Source organism: Oculina patagonica, chromosome 11, assembly GCF_052425735.1.
Source record: "Oculina patagonica isolate OP01 chromosome 11, crgOcupat, whole genome shotgun sequence".
NCBI classification, from domain to species: Eukaryota; Metazoa; Cnidaria; class Anthozoa; order Scleractinia; family Oculinidae; genus Oculina; species Oculina patagonica.
Window position 1 is genome coordinate 13,779,313 of NC_135768.1, and position 18,903 is coordinate 13,798,215.

At 37.4% G+C, this 18,903-nt stretch overlaps 1 protein-coding gene across 2 annotated transcripts in view; it reads left to right on the forward strand.

Moving 5' to 3' along the window:
* Nucleotides 1-18,903, forward strand: part of LOC144630294 (uncharacterized) — a 100,591-nt gene that overhangs the window by 71,818 nt on the left and 9,870 nt on the right. For both annotated transcript variants that reach the window (XM_078488625.1, XM_078488624.1), the window contains exons 36-41: nucleotides 385-681; nucleotides 1,939-2,217; nucleotides 3,076-3,410; nucleotides 3,993-4,134; nucleotides 15,823-16,119; nucleotides 16,506-16,841. In XM_078488625.1, the coding sequence (XP_078344751.1) occupies nucleotides 385-681; nucleotides 1,939-2,217; nucleotides 3,076-3,410; nucleotides 3,993-4,134; nucleotides 15,823-16,119; nucleotides 16,506-16,841 (1,686 nt within the window). The remainder of the gene's footprint in view (nucleotides 1-384; nucleotides 682-1,938; nucleotides 2,218-3,075; nucleotides 3,411-3,992; nucleotides 4,135-15,822; nucleotides 16,120-16,505; nucleotides 16,842-18,903) is intronic.

The following is an 18,903-nucleotide window of genomic DNA, read 5'->3' on the forward strand; positions in this document are numbered from 1 at the left end:
AACAGAAACAAGTGACATTACTGTTAGCCTGTTTAATGGAAAAAACATAAACAAACAAACAAAGAGCAAGCAGGCAAAAAGGAAGCTCTTCTAATAACCCAACCAAATTGATGTCCATTCCCAGCTCTCGTGGCTTGCCCCGATCACCCTACCTTCCGCACCTTCAAAAAATTGTGTCCAGGTCCTTGCCTGGCCTAAAAACCCGCTAGATACCGTTGACCCGTGACATTAAAACTAAAACTCCTTGTTTTGGTGACGTAAAAATGGAAATCCTTGAAGAAAATCTTAGGGCTATTTACTGTTTGGGTCCAACTATTTATTAATTTATTAATTAATTTATTTATTTATTCATTTATTTATTTATTAATAATTTACTTTTTTCAGTTCCCACGTCTCCTCCATTAAACGTCAGCGGCTTTCCTGACGACACCGAAGACCTTGTTGTTACTTGGCAACCACTACCCTTGGAGCATCGCCTTGGTATCATTCTAGGTTATCGCGTCATGTATGAACTACAGAATAGTAACAATCAACAGATTGTCACCGTGAATGCCTTCAATTTATCAGTAGCACTACAAAACGTATTGGAAGGCAAACTGTACGACATTAAAGTTGCCGCGTTTAACAGCGTAGGAGAAGGGCCACCAAGTCCAACAATCGTGGTTCGATCACGAGAGGGGGGTAAGCAAACTCTAATTAAAGGACATACGAAAATGGCCCTGGCTTCATACCTGTGATTACGAAGTTACACACCATGATTATGCATGACGACCACAGCTAAAAGAACCTCCCGATACAGAACAATTCCTCTGCATGTGCGTTATACGTCTTGGTATATTTCTTTGCCGTCCTCTGCAAAAAAGAAACGTGAAATGACCAAATTCTGTGTCTTTTGAAGAACTTAAGCCATGGAGGCGAATTATCTATATTTCTTTTTGGACTTTTTTAGAGATTCAGCTAAGGATAGTTCTTACGCTGATAGGCAAACTAAATAAATGTATTTAAAGATTCACGAATTCTTAAGTAGCACGTAACTTAATCTTTAAATTAAAGTTGCTCTCTATGCCGCAGTCGATAAAGGTCGCTCTGTTGATATTTTTCTATTCACGATAGTAGGTGAAATAACAATACTTAGGATTATGGGTTGAAGTGTAAGACGCCCGTTAATTGTCTCGTTGTCCATCCAGGAGTGAACCTGAGATCAGGCGTTCTTTTTTTTCGCGGCGGGAGGAAAGAAAAAAAAGGACGCCTGATTGCAGATTATCCAGGAGTAAAAAATATATGTCAGTGAGCTGACATAATGTTGACAGGGAAACTTCACTGCACTTGCACTCGTACTTCAACTACCATTGCCAAAAATTTAGGAGACCTTTTTTTAATTCCCAAGTGTTCTCAATACTTAATTATGATTATCAAAAACGGAGTCATAAACACGATTTACGGTACGACAGAAAATCCAACGGCTACAAAAATTCCCACAGAAACTTGGCATTGATGTGCTTTGTCGCGAACTAAACGTCACGACGCGCCAAGTAAAGCAGTCGGAATTTTGGTAGCCAGAGGTGGGGGGGGGGAGGGGTGCCGCCCATCTTTAGAGACAGGCGTGTAATGTTACGCTATAAAGATATTTTTGACTGCATCGATCGGCGCAAAAGGCATAAATGCGAATAGCTTTCATAATAGTGATAATTCGTTTTAGGTCTGGTTCACACTAGCGACATAACGACATAACGGCAAGGTCACGCATATGTAAAAAAACACGTCTCATTGATGTTTTATGTCATTCGTGTGAACAACAAAACATAACGAAATAGTTGAAACATAATATCATAAGCATAACGACATAAGGAAAGAACTGAACTTTTCTTTATGTCGTTATGTCGCTAGTGTGAACCAGGCGTAAACGTTTCTTATGTTCTCATTGCTTGTTCATACTAGTTCCCAGTCTACCGCCTCCAATAGTAGTTGCCCATGGTACAAGCTACTCGAGTGTTATGGTCACGTGGACAGATATCCCAGAAGACTATACAAATGGGATTCTTCTGGGATATGTTGTAAGGACCGATGATAGCGACCAATCTTTTTATGGATGCAGCAAAACAATGGAGATTCAAGAGCTGGAGAAATCCGAAGTTTACAAAATGAAAGTGGCTGGTTACACTTCTAAAGGACTTGGGAACTTCAGTGAAGATGTCATAGCAATCACTAACCTAGATGGTAGGTCGTTAAGTTATCGCAGACAAGTCCCTAGGTATCATTTAAATACGTTTGGATAGTTTTATTGAGAACCATTTAGCGCCGTGCTCATTTAAACTTTTACTTAAACACTGAATAATTTATGGTTCACAATACACCAAAAAATACTCATTAGATACTTTTTTTATCTAAAAAGGCAATAACAATGATTGTCATCTTGTATTTTTTGGGGCCTCTGATCTTTTCAAATGTTTGAGTTGCTTTATAACTGCAAAGATTCCCCTCCCCTCCCGTCTCAATTTTCTCCACCCCGCGCCCAAAACTTTCACGCACCTCTCGCCGTCTTCAAAACTTAAGGACTCGTACGCAGGCTACCACAAAGTGACCTTTTTGACAGGGAGATTGTTCTATGCAATTCCTATTTGATTACATAGTAAATATTAAGATGCCATATTCAATAATTTCATTCGGAGGAAGTTTTTAACAAGTTAGACGATCAAACGCTGTACTCTTCCTTCGTAACTCTCTTCAAGACCTTCAACAACAGGCTAATTGTAAATTATACTTTTAATTCAAAGCGTCCAAATCAAAATTTATTCCTTGATTTAATTTAAGTAATTTAATAAGGTGTTAAAATAACCAAAGGCTTCCTATTTTCTAAGTCGTAGTTCGTAATAACCTTTGTTGACGTGTTTGCCTTGTTTAATAATTTGGAGTTTGTCTTCCCCTGCTTGGAGATTTTAAATGTTGAACTCGATATCTCACTCGTTCGCTGTGCTTACTTGCGATATATATTGAAGCTGAAAACTCGCAGAGAAACTTTGTATCTCCGCACATCAAGTATTATTCTCTATGTTTAAATGATTTGATTCCTTGCAGCATGTCACGCTCTTGGTATGGAAGACTACAATATTTCCGACTCACAAATCACTGCATCCTCCGAGCATGACGCAGATCATGCAGCCAGCAACGCCCGTCTGAATTTTGACCCTGGCAATGTTAACATCGCAGGATCCTGGAGCGCTGCTAGCAGTGACCTTGATCAGCCGTGGCTGCAGGTTGACTTCCAAGAAAAAGTCACCGTGACTAAAGTGGCAACTCAAGGGAGACTATTAGATTCCAATCTTTACTATCAGTGGGTTAAAAGTTACTCTTTGAATTACAGTCACGATGGCGTTGATTTTGAAGGTTATGAACAGTTTGGGAAAGTGAAGGTAATTTTGTGTTCAATTTCTGGTTTGTTTGTGTTTTGGCACAAACGGAAGGCCGCAAGTAGCCCAAATAGTTCGTTGTTTACATTTGTAAACGTATAATCCTAAATTCTAAAATTCAAATGATAAGCTATTATAAAGAAAAAGCTGCTTTCCACGATCGGATGTCGTGCCTTAAAGAACTTGTTTTGGTAAACCCATAAATTGCCCAAGGGACTCCGCTTGAAAGAAAGGAAGACTGTTCCATAAGATTGCGCCGCTATAGGTAAAGCTATTATGTATGTTACGTATGTTTTCAGAACGTTTATTTGCTATTTCTTTTTTAAAATCTCGAAATTCGGACAAATCCATGCATCATTAATCTCATAAAGATTTGCCCATGGAAGGCCAAGTTCTTTTCATCGTAGCTACCACCAACTCAAATAGGAAAAAAGGAGCTTGGATATGTACAATTAAGTTTTAACCACAAACGGTGACACTAAATCTAAAGTGATTATTACGAGCACGATTTGCTTAGACTGGTTATCGGAGTTAACTTACTTCTGCAATCATGTATTCATTTAGCTTCTCTTGAATTTTTCACAGATATTTCAAGGTAACTGGGATAGCAACACTGTCGTTTACAATGTAATCACTCCACCAATCAAGGCACGCTACATTCGGATTCTACCAAAGTCTTGGGAACGATATGTATCTATGAGAGCGGAGTTCTACACCTGTGAATACGGTAATCGTAAAATAATATATTACTTTTATCACTTTTAGCATAATCCAGTGGCTGATTGTTGTCACTTGCAATTTGATTGGCTACACAGGTGCCTCCTATCGAACAATAGAGGAAGGCATTTGGATGTGCGCGGTTCTGCTTAAAATGTCAGACTGCTTGCTCTCGGTTTTCATCGACTTTGATAGCTGTCTTGAAAACTCACTCCTCGCCATCTAAAGGACTGGGCCCGGTTGTTCAAAACTCCGATTAGCGCTAATCCGCGATTAAATATGCTAATCGGTGATTAAAATTTAACCTACGATTAGATTGCGTTGCTCAAAGCCCGATTAGCGTTAATCAACGATTAAACTAAGGGTTAAATTTGACACTGCTCCGGGTGAAGATTGACTCACTAATCGGCCGATTAAACTGGAAAAATGGACTTGTTTGTGAGACAAAGACGCCTGCGAAGTTATCAATATAACGACACTATACTGGCTTGTTGCGATCGAGAACTACATGTACGACCTTTGTCGTTAAAATAGTTTGATTTACTTTTTTTAAGCTTTAGAAAACAATAAATACAATACAAAAACAAGAACTACGGCCTTGCTACGTCAGAGCGTCTATATAATTCAACACATCCAGTAAATTACAAACCTCGTAGCGGCAGATTTACGAAGCGTGGTCACGCTCTGAAACCAATTTTCCAAATGCTAGTCATCACTATGATTTAATACGAGTGGAAACATGATTATTTTCGAATCGGACCAGTTAGTTTTACGTCGCCACAACTGTTTTCCTTGTACCACATGCGACACTGCGGACGCCATATTGGAAACCATCGCAGTGTTTACGCAAGGAGAATTGCATTTTGGGATACTAATTGTAGGAGCATATTTTGGAATTATTTTAGAAATATATTTCTTAGTACGCACTCGAGCATTAAGATTATCTATTCATCTGCGGAAAACAAGAATTTCATTTATGAGTCAAGTGTGAACTCGCGTTACAACTAAGTGAGAACTCACGTCGCGGGTTACTTTAAAATTACCTTTCAGCTTTATCTACTTTTCCGTAGCTACTGAATGGTTGCTCATAGTTAGCTTGTTAAAAGAAATCCTTGTTTCGACCTTTTACTTCATCTTTAACTTTAAAAAAATAATTTCGGTTAACCGCTACTGGAAACTTTAAGACTTAGGAAATACGAGCACTTTAGAAAAGATATTTATCAAGCTTAAAATCTGCTTTCAATTGTAGCTTATTGTAAAACTTATTGCTTTCCGCAAGAGGTGTTTTCAGCTGCGATAATGCAAGATAACTAATTTTGCCAAAACGAACTATTTGATTAAGTTGCGGAATCGTTCGCACTTTTACAGCTCAACCTCGCATATTGATAAGTTCTGCAGTTCTCATTAAAACTAAATTCGCTCGCAAGAGTTTACACCTTCGAGTTTTCCTATTCGCAGGTGATTTGCTTTTTGCTCAATTTCATATAGATTTTCGTTAGTAAACTGAAATATTTTAACAACACTAGCTTCGTTGAGATACTAGCTTTCGATCTAGCCGATTGTTTTCTGTAAGGAGTTTTAGTTCCTAAGATATTTCTTACTTTGCAAATTTTTCACAAACAAAGAAAACATTACATCATTTCGGTTTCCTTTGTTCTCGGAAGGTAGAACATCTGAAAACACCTCACTTTCGCATATGAATAGCACGGAAACTTGTGAAAAGTAATTAATTTTAGTATTTTCCTTTAAATAGAGCTGCCTTGTAGCTCTCGATGATTCATAATCAGTAACAATCAGAGTCATAACCAGAGATGTAATCAGAAACAACACACGACGAATGACTCTGGACACTCTCAAATACGCTAAAGTGAGAACTTGTAGCAGAAGAATAACCCAGAATTAAACGCTGTTAACCGAAGACCTTTGGTTCCTTCATCTTACTTAATCTGTCCCGCTACAGATCTGGTTGGAGAATTCCGCGGTAGTCGACCTCTGGTACCTCCTGCAACGAGCAATCCTCCTCTCGACTACAAGCACATCAGCAGATCCACGTCAAGAAAATCGTACAACAACAATAAAAGATGGTTAGTACCTTTTCCGAAAGAAAACTGCAGGATGCTGTGAGTACAAAACTGAACTGTGTAATCATGGTATAGAAAATTCAAGCCAGAAAAAAACTTAAAAAGAAAAATAGAAAAAAATAAGACAGTATAGATTTTGTTTCGTTAAGTAGTACTACCTTTTCTGCCAAATGTTCGAGTCATAGCGTGCGTTTAGCGAGATTAATTAATAACAGAATGCCTACGAAGTTTCATATGATGTTGTTTCAATGCTCTTTTCAACGCCTACATGCCTGTTTAGTTATCTTTCTTTCTTTTCTATTTTCGTCTTTTCTTTCGAGTACCAAACTGTTTTTCAAACAAAAATCCGAAATCGCTTACGCAAGCTGTTTAGTAGTCAAGGAACATTTCGGCTAAGAATTGTTAGATTCGGAAAGCATGGCCGTGAGTTACGAAGAGTTCGAATTAGATGGTATTCCGATACCTTATTTTTCCGGTGACTCGGACGAAGATGTCAAACAATTTTTGTGGCAGTTTAATGGGGTAACAAATTTTTATCAGTATTCCGACGCGCAGAAAGCCGGGTTGTTACCATTATTGTTAACAGGAAATGCGAAAGTGTGGATAGATTCAATTCCTGATTTAGCCACGATAACTTTCGAACAGCTTTGCAAAGCGCTCGTTGGACAGTTTCATACAGAAGCAGATATTTTGCTGTTGGAGCAGAAGCTTTCGAATAGGAAACAGTTACCGAGCGAAACTGTAGCGCAGTTTGCATGTGAGATCAGAAAGCTCTGTCTACGCTTGGATATATTAAATGATCGGAGTATGAAGCTTTATTTTGTAAACGGCCTGCGACCAGAATTAAAAAATTATGTCTTTCTTCAAAAACCAAAAACCTTTTCAGAGGCAGAATCACTCGCCAAATTAAAAGAGGCGTTGTCCGAAGAAAAGCCAGTAGACAGTACAATTGAAATTCTTAGGGCGATCGCACAATTACCGCAAAATGCTACAGGCATCCAATCAGAAGTAACAGCTTATGATCCAACACCTTACAATAACAGCAATGATAACAGAGGACCAATTCTTCAGAATGATAAACCCCTTGGCAGGGAAGAGTTTCGTCAAATAATTGCCCAAGAGATACAAAATATGCGAGAAGAGAGTGGTCAAAACTACAGAAACATAAAATCTTTTAATGACAGGCCGATTTGCAATTATTGTGGGAAACAAGGTCATGTTTCTTCTGTTTGTTGGAAACGTCAATATGACGAGCAAAGTAGCGATTCAAGAACTAGACCATCTCAAAACAGGCAATACTACACAAACACAAGGCGCTCGCATCCAGTAGAGCGGCACAGGCGTAAGGAAAGGGTAAACGTGGAAATACCGCCGACTCGGCACATGTTGTCCAATCATACAGAACTAGACAATTCAGCTACAAATTTGTCAAGTGAAACTGAACAAAAGATCGTTGACTTTAATAACGGAACTCAGAGTTCTCTTATCGAAAATTCTGGCCTAGATAGAGCAGAAATGGTTATCAATTCCGATGACGCTAACAAAGATATTAGAGTTTCTAAGCTAAATGATGGTTCTCATAAAGATGAACAACAGCAACTTAGCCAAACCAATTTGGATAATGAAGGCGCGGTTGAGAACACAAATGAAGGCCAAATACAAGATATAGCAGAGGAAATAACTGATGCCTACATCGAGAAAGAGAAAAACATTTCGGTTATAGACAGAGAAAGACAAGCTTATTCTAATACGATTACAGACAATAATATAGAGGCGAATATAAGAAACAATGAACAAATGAATGGCGTAAACGGCTCCTTTTATCATAAAGTTGAAATTGTGGAAAAGATTAAATCAGAAAACTCAGACACATTTAAGCTTATAGACGATGAACAAAAGGAAATCTGGTTTCTAGAGAATAATGAAAAAAATAAAATAGAGATATCAAAGGAATATTTTTCAGAAGATTCAACAGATCATGATGAAGTCGAAGCTAACTTAAAAGAGAGCCATGAAGATTACCTACAGATTGAAGAACAGACATTAGATTTCGCAGTGGTACACCCTCTGCAAGTTCAGATTTACGAAACGAGCCAAATATTATATGAAGACCATGAAGTTTATTGTCGACAAATATCACTAGAGACAGCTGACACAGGTAAAAATGAATTTGTTACCGAATGCAACAGTAATCTTAGTATTAAGCAAATTGGTACCAAAGATGTTTTCTCTCACGATGTAAAGGGATTAACGTCGTTATGCCTAAATTCCTTGAAATTCATTCATTTCTTTATTTTCTTCATGTTAAAATTCATGAAGGTGTTTCCACCACCTTACACATTCAAGATACCCCGGAAACGCAAACCGCCTGATAAATGTTATTCAACTGACTTCTCAGTTTGGGCTTAAAGACTTGTTTGAATGTCTCCAGGGTGTTTGCTTACCCGAAAGAAATAACGAAGGCAAGAGATACACTCTCGGAAATTTTTCAGGCCTGAATCGTGGCCCGAATTTACTAGACAGAGCATTGGGATAAGTACCATGATAATATGAATTAGCATTCTTGTGATGCATGATAATCATGATGACATTTTCCAATATAATTTTTTCGTATTTTATAATTATTTAGTGAAAGTAGTTACCTTCAGTTTTAGCTAGTTCTAAACTTTCAACTGGCTTGATTTTTCTCATAACCTTGATATTACACTCACTTTGCCACGGACGTCAGCCAAGTATACTCACACCCTTCCAAGCTTACAAGTGCAAGACGCAAGACTTATACTCGAAGCGCACACTCCGGACCTATGTCACACAATGGAACACTTAGTGAACTGAGTTCAGCTCATTGTCTAGGGGCAAAGAAATCATTGGCACAAGACGCACAAGCAACAGACACAAATCAAGACTGGAAAACCCCATGCGATTCTGAGACTCTACATTCCTAGCCTTTTGACGCACATTTGTCTCAAATAGCGATCTTAAATTAATTGATTTGAAGAAACAAGAAGCTTCTCCAATAAACACTGAGAAGCACTTCAGAGCAATACCAGCGATAAGAGTTTTCCTCAAATATACATCCATGAAAACAAGCTTGTCGACATTGAAAGTGCGAAAATGGTGCCTGTCTGCCTGAATGAGAGCGACCAATCACTTGAGGTGTGCATCACAACCATCATTGGAACCATAATGAAGAATCTCATGGACTATCAAGTGAACAAGAACCTTCCAGATGAACTTTGTAAAACTTAACATGTATCTAGTTAACTACCTTCAACTAAATTATTGTATTAATTATCATTTATTTATTATTTCACTATGTGGTACTTTAGACGTTATCGTATGTTTTTTATTATTTTAGTCGCCGGGAGGCGACTTACTTAAAAGGGGGAATAATATGTAGGAGCATATTTTGGAATTATTTTAGAAATATATTTCTTAGTACGCACTCGAGCATTAAGATTATCTATTCATCTGCGGAAAACAAGAATTTCATTTATGAGTCAAGTGTGAACTCGCGTTACAACTAAGTGAGAACTCACGTCGCGGGTTACTTTAAAATTACCTTTCAGCTTTATCTACTTTTCCGTAGCTACTGAATGGTTGCTCATAGTTAGCTTGTTAAAAGAAATCCTTGTTTCGACCTTTTACTTCATCTTTAACTTTAAAAAAATAATTTCGGTTAACCGCTACTGGAAACTTTAAGACTTAGGAAATACGAGCACTTTAGAAAAGATATTTATCAAGCTTAAAATCTGCTTTCAATTGTAGCTTATTGTAAAACTTATTGCTTTCCGCAAGAGGTGTTTTCAGCTGCGATAATGCAAGATAACTAATTTTGCCAAAACGAACTATTTGATTAAGTTGCGGAATCGTTCGCACTTTTACAGCTCAACCTCGCATATTGATAAGTTCTGCAGTTCTCATTAAAACTAAATTCGCTCGCAAGAGTTTACACCTTCGAGTTTTCCTATTCGCAGGTGATTTGCTTTTTGCTCAATTTCATATAGATTTTCGTTAGTAAACTGAAATATTTTAACAACACTAGCTTCGTTGAGATACTAGCTTTCGATCTAGCCGATTGTTTTCTGTAAGGAGTTTTAGTTCCTAAGATATTTCTTACTTTGCAAATTTTTCACAAACAAAGAAAACATTACATCATTTCGGTTTCCTTTGTTCTCGGAAGGTAGAACATCTGAAAACACCTCACTTTCGCATATGAATAGCACGGAAACTTGTGAAAAGTAATTAATTTTAGTATTTTCCTTTAAATAGAGCTGCCTTGTAGCTCTCGATGATTCATAATCAGTAACAATCAGAGTCATAACCAGAGATGTAATCAGAAACAACACACGACGAATGACTCTGGACACTCTCAAATACGCTAAAGTGAGAACTTGTAGCAGAAGAATAACCCAGAATTAAACGCTGTTAACCGAAGACCTTTGGTTCCTTCATCTTACTTAATCTGTCCCGCTACAGATCTGGTTGGAGAATTCCGCGGTAGTCGACCTCTGGTACCTCCTGCAACGAGCAATCCTCCTCTCGACTACAAGCACATCAGCAGATCCACGTCAAGAAAATCGTACAACAACAATAAAAGATGGTTAGTACCTTTTCCGAAAGAAAACTGCAGGATGCTGTGAGTACAAAACTGAACTGTGTAATCATGGTATAGAAAATTCAAGCCAGAAAAAAACTTAAAAAGAAAAATAGAAAAAAATAAGACAGTATAGATTTTGTTTCGTTAAGTAGTACTACCTTTTCTGCCAAATGTTCGAGTCATAGCGTGCGTTTAGCGAGATTAATTAATAACAGAATGCCTACGAAGTTTCATATGATGTTGTTTCAATGCTCTTTTCAACGCCTACATGCCTGTTTAGTTATCTTTCTTTCTTTTCTATTTTCGTCTTTTCTTTCGAGTACCAAACTGTTTTTCAAACAAAAATCCGAAATCGCTTACGCAAGCTGTTTAGTAGTCAAGGAACATTTCGGCTAAGAATTGTTAGATTCGGAAAGCATGGCCGTGAGTTACGAAGAGTTCGAATTAGATGGTATTCCGATACCTTATTTTTCCGGTGACTCGGACGAAGATGTCAAACAATTTTTGTGGCAGTTTAATGGGGTAACAAATTTTTATCAGTATTCCGACGCGCAGAAAGCCGGGTTGTTACCATTATTGTTAACAGGAAATGCGAAAGTGTGGATAGATTCAATTCCTGATTTAGCCACGATAACTTTCGAACAGCTTTGCAAAGCGCTCGTTGGACAGTTTCATACAGAAGCAGATATTTTGCTGTTGGAGCAGAAGCTTTCGAATAGGAAACAGTTACCGAGCGAAACTGTAGCGCAGTTTGCATGTGAGATCAGAAAGCTCTGTCTACGCTTGGATATATTAAATGATCGGAGTATGAAGCTTTATTTTGTAAACGGCCTGCGACCAGAATTAAAAAATTATGTCTTTCTTCAAAAACCAAAAACCTTTTCAGAGGCAGAATCACTCGCCAAATTAAAAGAGGCGTTGTCCGAAGAAAAGCCAGTAGACAGTACAATTGAAATTCTTAGGGCGATCGCACAATTACCGCAAAATGCTACAGGCATCCAATCAGAAGTAACAGCTTATGATCCAACACCTTACAATAACAGCAATGATAACAGAGGACCAATTCTTCAGAATGATAAACCCCTTGGCAGGGAAGAGTTTCGTCAAATAATTGCCCAAGAGATACAAAATATGCGAGAAGAGAGTGGTCAAAACTACAGAAACATAAAATCTTTTAATGACAGGCCGATTTGCAATTATTGTGGGAAACAAGGTCATGTTTCTTCTGTTTGTTGGAAACGTCAATATGACGAGCAAAGTAGCGATTCAAGAACTAGACCATCTCAAAACAGGCAATACTACACAAACACAAGGCGCTCGCATCCAGTAGAGCGGCACAGGCGTAAGGAAAGGGTAAACGTGGAAATACCGCCGACTCGGCACATGTTGTCCAATCATACAGAACTAGACAATTCAGCTACAAATTTGTCAAGTGAAACTGAACAAAAGATCGTTGACTTTAATAACGGAACTCAGAGTTCTCTTATCGAAAATTCTGGCCTAGATAGAGCAGAAATGGTTATCAATTCCGATGACGCTAACAAAGATATTAGAGTTTCTAAGCTAAATGATGGTTCTCATAAAGATGAACAACAGCAACTTAGCCAAACCAATTTGGATAATGAAGGCGCGGTTGAGAACACAAATGAAGGCCAAATACAAGATATAGCAGAGGAAATAACTGATGCCTACATCGAGAAAGAGAAAAACATTTCGGTTATAGACAGAGAAAGACAAGCTTATTCTAATACGATTACAGACAATAATATAGAGGCGAATATAAGAAACAATGAACAAATGAATGGCGTAAACGGCTCCTTTTATCATAAAGTTGAAATTGTGGAAAAGATTAAATCAGAAAACTCAGACACATTTAAGCTTATAGACGATGAACAAAAGGAAATCTGGTTTCTAGAGAATAATGAAAAAAATAAAATAGAGATATCAAAGGAATATTTTTCAGAAGATTCAACAGATCATGATGAAGTCGAAGCTAACTTAAAAGAGAGCCATGAAGATTACCTACAGATTGAAGAACAGACATTAGATTTCGCAGTGGTACACCCTCTGCAAGTTCAGATTTACGAAACGAGCCAAATATTATATGAAGACCATGAAGTTTATTGTCGACAAATATCACTAGAGACAGCTGACACAGGTAAAAATGAATTTGTTACCGAATGCAACAGTAATCTTAGTATTAAGCAAATTGGTACCAAAGATGTTTTCTCTCACGATGTAAAGGGATTAACGTCGTTATGCCTAAATTCCTTGAAATTCATTCATTTCTTTATTTTCTTCATGTTAAAATTCATGAAGGTGTTTCCACCACCTTACACATTCAAGATACCCCGGAAACGCAAACCGCCTGATAAATGTTATTCAACTGACTTCTCAGTTTGGGCTTAAAGACTTGTTTGAATGTCTCCAGGGTGTTTGCTTACCCGAAAGAAATAACGAAGGCAAGAGATACACTCTCGGAAATTTTTCAGGCCTGAATCGTGGCCCGAATTTACTAGACAGAGCATTGGGATAAGTACCATGATAATATGAATTAGCATTCTTGTGATGCATGATAATCATGATGACATTTTCCAATATAATTTTTTCGTATTTTATAATTATTTAGTGAAAGTAGTTACCTTCAGTTTTAGCTAGTTCTAAACTTTCAACTGGCTTGATTTTTCTCATAACCTTGATATTACACTCACTTTGCCACGGACGTCAGCCAAGTATACTCACACCCTTCCAAGCTTACAAGTGCAAGACGCAAGACTTATACTCGAAGCGCACACTCCGGACCTATGTCACACAATGGAACACTTAGTGAACTGAGTTCAGCTCATTGTCTAGGGGCAAAGAAATCATTGGCACAAGACGCACAAGCAACAGACACAAATCAAGACTGGAAAACCCCATGCGATTCTGAGACTCTACATTCCTAGCCTTTTGACGCACATTTGTCTCAAATAGCGATCTTAAATTAATTGATTTGAAGAAACAAGAAGCTTCTCCAATAAACACTGAGAAGCACTTCAGAGCAATACCAGCGATAAGAGTTTTCCTCAAATATACATCCATGAAAACAAGCTTGTCGACATTGAAAGTGCGAAAATGGTGCCTGTCTGCCTGAATGAGAGCGACCAATCACTTGAGGTGTGCATCACAACCATCATTGGAACCATAATGAAGAATCTCATGGACTATCAAGTGAACAAGAACCTTCCAGATGAACTTTGTAAAACTTAACATGTATCTAGTTAACTACCTTCAACTAAATTATTGTATTAATTATCATTTATTTATTATTTCACTATGTGGTACTTTAGACGTTATCGTATGTTTTTTATTATTTTAGTCGCCGGGAGGCGACTTACTTAAAAGGGGGAATAATATGTAGGAGCATATTTTGGAATTATTTTAGAAATATATTTCTTAGTACGCACTCGAGCATTAAGATTATCTATTCATCTGCGGAAAACAAGAATTTCATTTATGAGTCAAGTGTGAACTCGCGTTACAACTAAGTGAGAACTCACGTCGCGGGTTACTTTAAAATTACCTTTCAGCTTTATCTACTTTTCCGTAGCTACTGAATGGTTGCTCATAGTTAGCTTGTTAAAAGAAATCCTTGTTTCGACCTTTTACTTCATCTTTAACTTTAAAAAAATAATTTCGGTTAACCGCTACTGGAAACTTTAAGACTTAGGAAATACGAGCACTTTAGAAAAGATATTTATCAAGCTTAAAATCTGCTTTCAATTGTAGCTTATTGTAAAACTTATTGCTTTCCGCAAGAGGTGTTTTCAGCTGCGATAATGCAAGATAACTAATTTTGCCAAAACGAACTATTTGATTAAGTTGCGGAATCGTTCGCACTTTTACAGCTCAACCTCGCATATTGATAAGTTCTGCAGTTCTCATTAAAACTAAATTCGCTCGCAAGAGTTTACACCTTCGAGTTTTCCTATTCGCAGGTGATTTGCTTTTTGCTCAATTTCATATAGATTTTCGTTAGTAAACTGAAATATTTTAACAACACTAGCTTCGTTGAGATACTAGCTTTCGATCTAGCCGATTGTTTTCTGTAAGGAGTTTTAGTTCCTAAGATATTTCTTACTTTGCAAATTTTTCACAAACAAAGAAAACATTACATCATTTCGGTTTCCTTTGTTCTCGGAAGGTAGAACATCTGAAAACACCTCACTTTCGCATATGAATAGCACGGAAACTTGTGAAAAGTAATTAATTTTAGTATTTTCCTTTAAATAGAGCTGCCTTGTAGCTCTCGATGATTCATAATCAGTAACAATCAGAGTCATAACCAGAGATGTAATCAGAAACAACACACGACGAATGACTCTGGACACTCTCAAATACGCTAAAGTGAGAACTTGTAGCAGAAGAATAACCCAGAATTAAACGCTGTTAACCGAAGACCTTTGGTTCCTTCATCTTACTTAATCTGTCCCGCTACATAATCGTCGATTAGCGAGACAATACAAGTGGTTTTACGCTAAGTACTAATCGTTAATCTGCGATTAGCTAATCGCGCCTCTAATCAGGCTTTGAACAACGTTCTAAATTCCACCGATTAGTTAACCCGGTGTTACTGATTTTAATCGACGATTAGGCTTAATCGTTGGTTAGTTTAATCGGAATTTTGAACAACCGGGCCCTGGATAACAACCTCGATCTCGCAAACTAAATAAAATATAAGTTTCCATTGAATTACCATGGCAATAAAAACGCCCACTTTTTTTCAAAAAATAATTTCTGGCGACGTACTACTCGACTGCATCTAAAGACAGCTACCCAAAATATTTTTTTCCCAGCAAGTATCCTCGTTGACGTTGTAATTTAATCTCAACTTAGAACTCCAAACATTCGGAACAGAATCAATAATTATTGTCACGTCGTAGCTGGGTGGCCACCACTGAAAACTTCCTTTTTATCTTAGGGTTTATTTCTCTTCCCTAACTTTAATGCTAACAATATTTTTTTACTTTTTCCCTAGATTTCACAATTGACCCAGTTAATATAACGTCCTCAGTTCCAAGCGCAACAGGAGTCGGTCTCAGCTGGAAGCCACTGGACCCGTACAAGTTAGGCGAACCCGTGTTAGAATACCGAGTGGAAATCTTCGATTTACTGAGAGGAGAACGTTTTAATTACACAGTCAATTCCTCCATGACAGATGTGGACCTGGACATTTTGAAACCGTTTACGCCTTATGAATTCAAAGTGTTTGGAATTTCGACCTCGTGGGAGGGAAATATCACTGATGTAATGGATTTGAAGACACAAGAAGACGGTATGTTAAGATAAAGCCAAAACTGGCAGATTTTCCGCAATGTTTGCAATGTCTTAACATTTGAAGGATTGGGTCAACAAAGATGTAAATTTGTGTCTTATTACAGACATCAAATTCATGCTCCATAAATTACTTATAAAATAACCATCATCATCATTAATATTATTATTATTTTTATTAGTATTACTATTATTATCATCCTCATGTTGTATTGCTTTCGCTGGAAGTTTGTCGACGCTTGCCTGCTTACTTGTCCACTTGTTTAATTTTCTAGCTTATGTTTTACTTGCCTGATGTCTGACGTATGATAGCGTCTCCTTTGGTAAAAGGATCACGTTTAGTTCGCATCGTTTTAATTATGTTATTATTTTTGCTTTAAACTACAGCTCCCAGTGAACCTCCAAGAAATTTCACTCTTGAACACACGACTACCTCAGAATTATCATTCCAACTTAAACCAGTTGATAAGTATCATATAAACGGCGTGCTCCGAGGGTATAAAGTCATATACGGTGAAAGTAATACTCCAAATGACACTTGGAAGACCTCTGTTATAAATGTTACTCAAGCCAAGCGCAGGAGAAGGAGCGTTGAGAACGAATCATTTAGCATTAACCTTGAGGATTTAAAGACTTACACCACGTATACAGTCATTGTGTTGGCATTTACTGTTAAAGATGGCGTTCCCACATTGGCGGCAAACTTCACCACGGCACAAGACGGTATGATACATAACATTTTATAGACTAACTGATATAGTAAGTGCGTTCTGATTGGCTTCAGAAGGTCGACGAATATGTGTGGTGTCATTCTGCCTACAACAGCGTTCCAACAAGCTTTTTTTCTCGGTCTATCTTCCAAAATGAGAGTCAAAAAGAAACAGTCCCGCAGAAAAACGCAGCGATTTTCAAGCGACTAAGGAGCTCATGAACATTTTAGATGGAAGATTCTTTCCGGTTTTTAAAGTGTACGGGTTATGTATTCACGATCTCTAGTATTCAATTCAGTACATAAATTGGGAATTTGTCAATTGCTTTAAAATTATGTAATGTTTAATTAATGAGCAGCAGTGTTTTAACAAGTTTAAAACACGAGGCGCAGCCGAGTGTTTTAGACTTGATAAAACACGAACTGCGAATTTATTGAACGGCTTAAAATTCGTCTGATGTAGATCAACTCATTCTTGCACTAATATTTTGATATGGGGTTATTTTGGCGTAGAAAATTGGAAGTAAAGTTTAGCCGTGTCTTTATCAGATATAAAGACACTCATTAAACATTAATTTCTTTTGTATTTTCTTTATGAATTATTAATGAGTTTTTTAATGGTCTTTAATTTTTTCACGGCATCTTTAAAATTATTTTTCTTTGATTTTTTTCACGGCAAGATGTGCACCAAGATTAAACTATAGCAGAGGAAGTCAGCCTTGGTTATATTATAATCAAAGTCTCTTCGAGATATCGACGTTTTTGCATGAAGTATGAGTCGAAGGTTTATCCTGTGCATTGTTCTTCGAACTTATCATTACAGTTTCTTTGTAGTTTAGTTTAACAATTTCCTATCTTCGCGGAGGAAATGCAGCCATATAATTTTGTCAAAAATGGCTCGTCCGCGCCGGGTATTTATACACATATTCCTTAACATTACACAAATAAACAGTGCAAATTTCACCGAGATCTGACAATTCTATACTTTAAAATTGCAAGGACCTTTCGAGGCAGTCGATTACGGCAGCGAAATTAGCAAATGAAACAGCAAAATATGCGTTCGACGCTTTGTTTTTGCGACGCCATATTTGAATTGTTATAGGTAGACCGCTGTTCAATGTGCTCAAGGCCGTATCGTTACGATTGCTCCACGAAAAAGCACGAAAAATAATACGGATATTTCCGACTACTGTCGGAGAAAACATTGCGCATATAATTGCGGCGTAAACAAATCGTTACACTCAAGCTGCGTTTTGTCTAGGCTCTGCGAGGGTCGGATATCAAGACCCAGGATTAAACAAAAGCCATATATACAGTGAATGCTTTCGAATTATATTTGAAGATGAAATACGAAAGAATTTTGCTGTCTTTGACTGAAATTCCACTTGAACTGCGTAGATACGATCGCATGTTGTAAAGCCGATTCATGCAACATTGCTGTCATTCCCTGTCAACGCGAGGTCACGTCCCTAACGACCTAGGCTGATGACGAAATAGAGTTGCGCTTGCATGTAGCGACCAAATTTGGCCTAATTTTTAACCGCTCTTTAGCTAAAAGAAGCCCCCATCTCTTGCATTTGTTTTAACTTCAATAATATCTTTGAAAAGAGCGAGTTTTTTGGTATGGTTTATTTTTGACGTTTGTAATTTTTAAACGATGTAAGTGCTAGTGATTATTTATTCATGTTTTAGTTACGCAATCCATTGTTTGTGCGACGCTTTTTATAGATCGCCTTTCAGACACACGTGCGTTGAGATAAGAAAGCTGACATGTCACTTTTAAAATTGTTATATAACGTTTGTAAATGTGACAAGTCACGTTTTTTTCACGAGATCGAAGTGATCACCCACAGCGGAAAGTAATCCCTTGAGTAAAACAGTCCCTTGAGAAATTAAAAAAGTCCCTTGAGAGTTTACAAATATGTGGTTCCAAATTTTGTCCACATACCTTATTGTTACTTATTTTCGCGGGACTTAATTTTCGCGATTTTCGCGATTTTCAAAAAATCGCGAAATTAAAGACCCGCGAAAATTAATTCTGAACGATTTCTATTGTATTTTTTATGCTAATTACGT